The sequence below is a fragment of the Neopelma chrysocephalum genome, unplaced genomic scaffold, assembly GCF_003984885.1.
Source record: "Neopelma chrysocephalum unplaced genomic scaffold, ASM398488v2 Primary Assembly neopelma1_78, whole genome shotgun sequence".
NCBI lineage: Eukaryota > Metazoa > Chordata > Aves > Passeriformes > Pipridae > Neopelma > Neopelma chrysocephalum.
The window spans coordinates 2,077,425-2,086,222 of NW_020897739.1; the positions used below are offsets into that span (position 1 = coordinate 2,077,425).

The window sequence follows — 8,798 nt, forward strand, 5'->3', positions numbered from 1 at the left end:
TTCCAGCGCAGTGTCCCAGTAAATCCTCAGTGAAGCACTATGAAGTACCATGCTGTTAGGGACATTTATTTTTCCAAATACAACCCCACCTTAATTCATTTGTAAATATTTCCCAACCCTGCTAATAAGCCATTTATTTATTCATAACAAAATAATCTTATTTCCAGTGAAAGGCATATAAAATTTGGGTCAATAATTTGTCTCCATCATGCCGGAAATTTAGGAGACCAGACAAAAACTGCCTGTAACAATGCAGTTACCTCTAACCAAGAGACCTTTTACTCTGGCTGTTTTGGCAGTCTGCTGCTTCTGACTGCAAAGAGCACCAAGAGAGAATCACTCCCATATTTTTAAAAGTAGGGACAAACAGGAAGTCAGAAATACAGAAGTATTCCATAGGGGGTTATAATAAGTATCATGTTTGAGCATGGCAATGCATGGATTGTTTTTTTAAAAGAACGTAAAAAGGTAAAACTTCAGGAAGACAAAAAGCCATAAATGTGATAAAAAAAGACTGCAGATTATGCCTTCACAGAGTCTAGTTAGAACAATTATGGTTGTAGCAACAGGATGGGGAAACACAAGACACAATCTAAAAGAAGAATCATTTTACTTCAAAAGGTTTCTTCTTCTGGGAAGCCAGAATATGACAGGCAATTCTAAAACTTTTGGAAGGGAAAAATAACAAGAGGAGTTGGAAAAAAAAAAAATCTTAAATTTAGTAGGAGCTGGGCTTTTAGAAACTCTTGATCTTTAAATGTGCAGTATAAAAAACTCTCCAGCCAGAAGGTTTACCAGCACTGTGTATCACTGAGTGAACCAAATCCATCTCATCCCCAAGTGTGCTGGTGACACACTTCCCCTTTGTTGTTCCGCACTTTGATCACACTGGAACAGCACTTCATGGATAATACCTATTTATACTGCCTCTGCACTCCACTTGTCTGCCTGGTACAGGATAAAGTAGTAAAAAACTGATTCCATAGCTTCCTACTCGCGGGACCACGGTTTATTCCCACCCTCGAAGGAGGGATAATTCAGAGCTATTCCCCGGGACGACACGCTGTGGGATTGCAGCCTTGCGCTGCGCAGGTAGAATCCCATGAGCACGGCTCTGTCGGAGAATATCCATAAATACCCACAGGTTCAAGGGAGGCAGTGAGGTGGCCTGCCTGCAGACACTGCCCACCTTGGGGCATTGCACATCAAAATACAAGGGGTAAGACATTTGAATGTCCTCATCCTCTACAACACGGTGTAGGGCAGGGAGGAAAGCAGGTGCACGTTTGTTAAGCAGACAACCTGCAGCCCTTCCCTCCAAGAACCCAGAACACAGACTGGGGAGCCCAGTGACTCCAGCAGTTGTTATGAACTAATTGTTAATAGAAAGAAATATCGTCTTTTAAAGTGCTGCCTTGCCAGAAAAGGTAATTTTTATTTGAATCATGACAACAGATACTAATATCAAACTGCCCTGTGCAAACAGGAGACAACTATTCAGTGATTATATGAGATGATGTGACTCCCATACTTCAAAAAAACCCAACAAAACAAATATGCAGGCGTAAGACCACCCATATAATTTATTTTATAAGTATTAAGACACCTAATTAATTTTTGGTGGGAATTACCAAAAGAACTACTGTATAAAATGCTATGGGAATTAATTAATGGCAGAGGAAAATATTTAAATTATAAATCTATAATAAAATTCCTGTATTAGGTTCTGATTCAAAGCTCATTACTATCAGTGGCAAGGGCTCGTATGGCGCTGTCATAAATGGTGGAGCTGGTGATCTTTTCCTATTATTATGTAGAAATATTTGAGAAACAGATAGAGAAACTATCTCTATCCATTAGCAATTGTGCCCGTGAAGTCAAATACGTGAAGTCAAATATGCCTCTGTGCTCCTCAAGATACCAATTAACTAACTTCTTGGTCTGTTGCTTTTAGGACCTGTGAGAACTGTGGCATATTACGAAGCAAAACAAAAAACGAGAGGCAGTAAATTATGATTAGAAAAGAGTTGAAACTAGTTCAAGGAACACTGTTTTACTTGAGAGAGTAAATATAATGCTAAGTAGCAAAACATTAACAGCATAGTCTTTGTTCAATGTGTGCTGCTCTACAAAGATTCAGCTAAAACAAAGCATGGCATTAAATTTTAGGGTTTTCTCTTTTCAAGCTCTAAGTAACACTACCATGTAGAACATTAAGCCTCTTTACAAAGTACATCAGTTCTTTCAAACCACTCAGCTTTTCATGTCATCCTCTTTGAACCAATATACACTTAAGTAATTTGTCATCTGTCTTTTGGAAGTACAAACTTATATATAAAAAAGGTATTCCTTATTATATAGTTATAGTTTTCTATTCGTACAGTAAGGACATAAAAAAACCCCAAAACATTCCATGCACGACAGCAGAGAAGAGAGTTTTGAGACAAATGCAATGTTTCCATCATTTCAAAAACATCATAGAATTGTTGCCAAGCAAGAACTCAAAAGTCAACAGTTTTTCTGCAGAGCCCTCTCTCAATCAGAGGCATGGCCGTCACGCAGACACGACTGAATTGTATTTTCTGAACTACTGCCTATTTCAGAGCCGCACAAACACAAATCTGTGCCTCAGCATTAAAAAAAAAAAAAAAAAAAAAAGGATTAACCAAACCTGTCCATGGGGAAAACAAATCTGGCACAGCGGTTACTATTAATTAGCATTCCTATTTGTTCAATACTACATCCAGTTTCCAAAGGAAGTGTGACAGGCTGAACTAATAAAATGCTACTTCTCAAAGCTGCTAACACCCTATTTCCTGGGCAAACAAGCTGCCCTTCAGTGACACACCATGCACTAGTGTTCTGGAGAGTATCAAGGTTAACTACTTCCACCTATGCATCCTGCACCTATGCACAGCCTGTCTTAAAACAAAATCAACATTTAAAAGACATTTTAAAAGGCATTTTTATTACTTTTTTTTCCTGTCAAATGAACCTAAGGAAGCAGCAGCAGAAGGGGACTGCCTGACAGATGGTCGCAAGTAAGCAGGTGACCCCTGAAGCTTTCTAGCTCTCTGAGAGTCAATTATTAATGGGGATTTCTCCTCTTACCGCCCCATCCCATGCAGAGAGGAGCAGCAGCAAAACCTCATTCAGAATGCATCCATCCCTGCTAAGTGACTCGGGGAAGCAGTAAATCAGCAGCGGTGAGCAGATGGTGCGAGCGGCTCGGGAGCGGGAGGGCAGCGGAGAGGAGCAAAGCGAGCCCGCGGAGACGGCGTGTCCGAGGAGCCAAGCACAGCGCTCACTAACCCGAGCTCTCGCTGAGACAGACCGTGGGAGCCGCAGATCGCCCGTGCTCTGCATCCCCACCGCTTTGTTTATCGGAAAATATTCAAAATGGAAACCTGACTCCACTTCTAAAAATAGCCGAATTTAGTCCGATTCAACTTGAAGTCCCGCTGCCGAAGTGTGTGACAACGGTGAGCAAATACCTCGTCTTATCTCCAAAAGGCAGCATGTCAAGCCAAAGAGGGGAGAAAAGCCCCGACGAGCTCTTCAGGTCCTCGACATCGGGCTCTTCGCAAGGACCGACAGCCAGAAGGGGCGAGCGCCGAGCGGCCGCCCCCGAGCAGCGGCGGAGCCCGGCGGCCCCGCGCCGCCCCCTGCCGGCAGCCACCCCTCCCTGCCCGGGGCTGTGCCCGGGGCTGTGCCCTCGCTCCCCCCGGGCAGCGACCCCTCCCTGCCCGGGGCTGTGCCCCCGCTCCCCCCGGGCAGCCACCCCTCCCTGCCCGGGGCTGTGCCCCCGCTCCCCCCGGGCAGCGACCCCTCCCTGCCCGGGGCTGTGCCCCTGCTCCCCTCCCGCAGTCCCGGGGTCAGCACGGCGTCCGTGAGGCGCTCGCCCCCCTGCTCGGGCGGAGCTCCGCTCTCGAATGCACCGCGCACGGCTCGTCGGCTCCCTCGGCACTTAACCCGTGGCCCTCGCCCCGCCGGGGGCCGCCCAGATGTCAGAAGAGGTGACGAGCCCACAGGGTGACGGAGCTCTTGAAGAGCAGCGCTTTGTTTTGAGCTGACTAAGTACTGACATAACCCACCCTCCACAAGACATCAGATGCTGTCTGAGGCTACTACCTACTTCGCAGGGCTGGGAAATACATACTTGCTTGCTACTCACGAGAAGTTGGCTATGGCTGTTTTAAAGCGAGGAAAAACAAAAAAAAATAACTAGGAGTCCAGGGCAGGGAGCTCCAGGCTGGGATCGCGTCACTGACCGGCTCCCGGTGCCGGGCGGGCGCTTCCCAGCGGAGCGGCCGCGGGCCGGGGGCTGCAGGCGAGAGTCCCCGGGGAAGCGCCGCATGTGCCCGTCGGTGGCAGCCGAACGGGGCTGCTGCGCGCTGCTTTCAGTTTTTGCTCTTTCGAGGGTGGGGGCGGCGGGAGGGGACCTGGGGGAGTCGCTTCTTTTTATTTTCTTTGGAGACAGCAAAGGGAAATGGGAAAGAGCGAGCTTTCGCTGGGAAGAAAGGGACTGCCCCTATCCGCCTCCGCTCCGGTCTTACCTTGTAGCTTTCCTAACAAAGTAAGAGCGGGTAAAGTCGCCGTGATCGTCCAGCCACGCTTCCACCGCTTCCTGCTCGGGCGGGGGGGCAGAGCAGCGCTCCATGCTCCCGCCGCCGCTCTGCCGCCTCCTGCCGCGGCTGCCGGCGCTGCCTTCCCCCCGGCCCGGCCCGGCCCTCCTCCACTGCCGGTGCCCGGGGCTCCCACCCGTGCCTGCGCCGCTCTCCCAGGTGTGCGGCCGGCAGGAAACCCGGTGCGCGGCACCTCAGCGCATCTCCGGCCCGGCCGCCGGTCCCGCCGCGGGCACAGCCGGCTCCACCTCCGCCGCGGCCCCGCCTGCCTCCAAAAAGTGGGAAATCGGGTGTCACTTCGGAGTGGTTCGCTGCGGGGTGTCAATATGTGATCTTTGACAGACCCAGACCTCAGTCTGGGTATGAGTGCTAAAGCCCTGGCTTTTCAATCCTTCATGCCTACAGTGTGGCTCTTAGATGCCTTTCTGACATTTAATAAGCACAGCCTAGCTCTGAAGATGCTCAGCTCACAGCTCCTACTTTCTCTAAAATTAGACAGCTAGGACTGAATTTTTGGTTAATGTTGAGCATCACTTTCATGTATTCTAGTTCCATTCTAAGGTGTGCACATACCCCCATTTATAATAATTTATACTCTGCGTTCACAATAGGCATCTCACAAAGTAGGATGCACATCCAAGGCTTCCTGTGTCATCACATGCAGTGTCTTTGAAGGTAAGATAACATATATGAAATGTTCTCTGCTGCTCTTAACCCCCTTTCAGGCATATATAGACTCGATTTATAGAGAGGTGGGATTCTGCAGCCTGGGAAGGGGTATCAACAGGAACTTCACAGCAAAGGGATTAAAAGCCTGTCCATAAGCTCGGGGGAAAAGTTTTGTCTTCTGTGTTTTTATGTCACATCTGTGCATAGCACTCACTTGGACATGTGTGGGGTTTATCTTCTGTGTCTTTATGTCACATCCGTGCACAGCACTCACTTGGACACGTGTGGGTTTTGGCTATGAGTGTTTCTGTGAAATATGAGGCACACAGAAAGGGGGGGTTTATATGAACATTGCTCTGCAATAAAGAGGATCTCAAGACAAATAATGTGCACGGTGACCAGAGAGCAAATATGAAGGCAAAGCATAAGCCAGTTACATGCTGCATGAGTCAAGCTGCTACTCAAGGCAGAGACAAATGTTTCAGCAGGGAAATACAGAATTACCAAGCAAACTGCATAAACAGACAACATGGCAATAAATGAAGCAGATGTTCAGTGTCAAAACCTGGAAAGAGTAGTATGTTAGAAAAAAAAGAAAAGAAACCTGTCTTGTAACTCGTAGAATTCTACATTAACCATTTCATTTCAGGAAAAGGGTTTTGAGGCAATAAAAGCTCTTAAGCTAGGCAAAGCTTTTGGGAAATAACACTGTGTTAAAATGCTAAAGTATAATAACAATGTAAAACATACAGTTATATGATGCAGATTTTATAAGTATCTGAAATGCCATTCCCTGAAGGATCTCATGGAATACTGATCATCCCATCTCAAAAAGTAATTGCAGAATCATTGGAGGTGATCTAGACAGGAAAAACAAGGAGGACCAAACACATGGAAATATCTTTTCTGTAAAGAGGCAGAAGGAGTTTGTTTACAAAAGGACAAATACAAATATATAATTTAATTACTAGTATTTAAAAACTAAGATAAGATTTTCTCTCTGTCTCATAGGAGAATAACAAGGTAATGGTCAATGAAATTATGTCAGCTGCAATACATAGCATCTCATTTCATGTAATTAGGAGTAGCACTAATAGAAATAAGCATTTATACTGTAGTACCATCCAGTAAGCCACAGTCAGGAACAGAGGTTTTGCTGAGCACTGTAAACATATAATATTAAATACCAGGCCAGCTGAGACAGATACAGCATCCCTGTGCCTCCTGCCACAAGGAACTGGGACTGTGGGTGCTGGGGCTGTTATTTGCCTGCAGATAAGAATCAGTAAAGCCAATGCAAACGATTATCTTCCTGTGAATGCAGTGGCAAAGCAGCAGTTCAAAGGATTGCTACCCGAGCAAAGAATAGCATAGTCTTTCCCAAAAGAAAAATGGAACAGCTGGGGGGGAAAAAAGGATATTTTCTCTGTATCCGATGAATTTCCATGAATAATAATGAACATGCTGTTTTCAGTTTTAAGGTGACAGGAGGGGATGAAGGCCAAACATAACAAAGAATGAACGGTAAAAGTGGAAAAAGTCTTCTGTAATTTTGGCTTCCAAAGTGCTCCGAAAAAGCTCCGTGTACCTTAGCACTCGCCCAGCTTTCCAGTTTGTTTCTGAACTCAGAGGACAGAATTGGTGTAGAGCAGCTATAAACCTGAAAAGGGGTTGGCATACAAATAAAAATGTCCAGTGCAGGTTTAGGAGCTGGTTGGGAGGTCAGTGTCAAAGCCAGGATGCTTTTCCATCAGTAGACCATGCTACAGCAGGACTGGTTGATGCAAAAGCTTTTTAGCTGAAATCTTCCATTTGATGTTTCACAAATATTGTCGTGTAAGGAGACAAGAAAGTGGGATTTTTGTGTGTGTCCAAGGCACATACATTAGAAATGCTGCTAACTCAGGATAATTACTAAGGACAAATATGGAAGTATGTAACTGGAGAAGAAGTGTTTATGTGATATTTTATGCTCAAAACTTGTTTGAAAGTAATGTGATTCTGTATCATTTCCCTTTAAAAGAGAAGAAAATAAGGTTTCAGATGTCACCATAGTTAACTTGTCTGACTTACTCATTAGATGAACTGGAGCAGAATTTAGCTTTGCTAAGAAGTGGGAATTGGCTGTCTTTCTACTATCCCTTGAATCTGGAAAACAGTTGGTCCATTTTGGCTCCTAAATCAAGGTAAGGGCTGTACTATATTGCCAGTGAGGGTAGAATATGATAAGGCAGAGGAAAGTATTCCTCTTGTTTATTAGCCAGCACTTTTACACACACGTGCAAACACACACAGTGAAGAATCCCAGTACTAGTAAAGCAAGTTTCCATTTCCCTTCCATTGTATAAGTCGCATAAAGAGAGTGTAACAGCAACCAAAATCCAATTAATTTAAAATCTGATTGTTATTTTGTGATGAAAATACTAACTGATGAAAAAGTCTTATCAGTTTATGCTCTCAGTCCTTTCCAAATAATTGCTGGAAATGCTTCCCAAATAAACATGGCCGTGCAGAGCTACTCACTCATTGCATAACCCGCCTTCCCCTCTGGGATAGCAGTGCATATGTCCTGCAGGAAGCCATGGAAAATAGTAGCTTCCTCCTATTTTGATTTGGATGTGATTGAGCACTTGCGTCAATCAAAGGACCGTGTGAAATTATTGTTAACCTCGGGAAAGCAGCAGCTTCTCAGAGCTGGTGGTGATACACGGACATTCGTCTGGGAAATACTAACTTCATCCCTGAAAATTGTCACTTAGGATTTGAGTTTAATATATTAGCATTTAATATGCCAACTGACCAGTATGCTCAAATTTTAACCTTTTCCAACTTCTGTTGGAACTCTCGGGATAAGTTGGAAAACTCGGCCTTCTTTTCTTAAAGCTAAGTAGTGCCACATCTTTAAGTTCTTCCTTGAACATCATCAGGTTTTCCAGCCCTCTGATCACTTTTTTCCACTTCTGATGTTTTCTTAATTGTCTCTACCATTCCTGCTGTGTCTCCCCAAGCTGGGATCAAGTAATCCAGCTGAACACATATCGATGCTACGTGAAGTGGAAGGGATATTTTGGGTACCTTGCAGGCTCTATTCCTGCTAATACAGTCAGCCTTGGATATGCCTTCTTGGCAATAGCCTGGTTTTGTTGACTCGTGGTCACCATCTGTGCTCTCTGTTCCCTTTTTAAATACTTGCCTTGTATTTAAATATATTTATACCATGTACTCAGGTGTTATCTGAGCACCTGTTTACCTCTGCCTAACTGTATTTTCTTGAAATGCCTACTTTTATGATGATCTCCTCATGTTTTTTCTGATAAAAGCCATGGAACCTCACCCAGCATTCAGCATTAATGCAAGGTTTTTGTTGTTTTTACACAGGTATTTAAAATCCAGCATGTCCCCAAGTATGTTGCTCACAGTTTTCCTTGCTAATGAACATTTCTGCTGTTTTTCCTTTCTATCTATCTATCTATCTATCTATCTATCTATCTATCTATCTATCTA

At 44.8% G+C, this 8,798-nt stretch overlaps 1 protein-coding gene and 1 long non-coding RNA gene across 7 annotated transcripts in view; one reads left to right on the plus strand and one right to left on the minus strand.

Moving 5' to 3' along the window:
* Nucleotides 1-4,701, minus strand: part of PDE5A (phosphodiesterase 5A) — a 50,224-nt gene extending 45,523 nt beyond the window's left edge. For 2 of the 4 annotated variants that reach the window (XM_027689813.1, XM_027689811.1), the window contains exon 1: nt 4,557-4,701. In XM_027689813.1, the coding sequence (XP_027545614.1) occupies nt 4,557-4,660 (104 nt within the window). In that variant the 5' untranslated portion in view covers nt 4,661-4,701. Of the gene's footprint in view, nt 1-3,312; nt 3,636-4,556 lie in introns of those variants that run through there. The other 2 variants (XM_027689814.1, XM_027689815.1) reach the window with 2 other exon arrangements.
* Nucleotides 1-8,798, plus strand: part of LOC113970678 — a 112,945-nt gene that overhangs the window by 54,964 nt on the left and 49,183 nt on the right. The window lies entirely within an intron of this gene.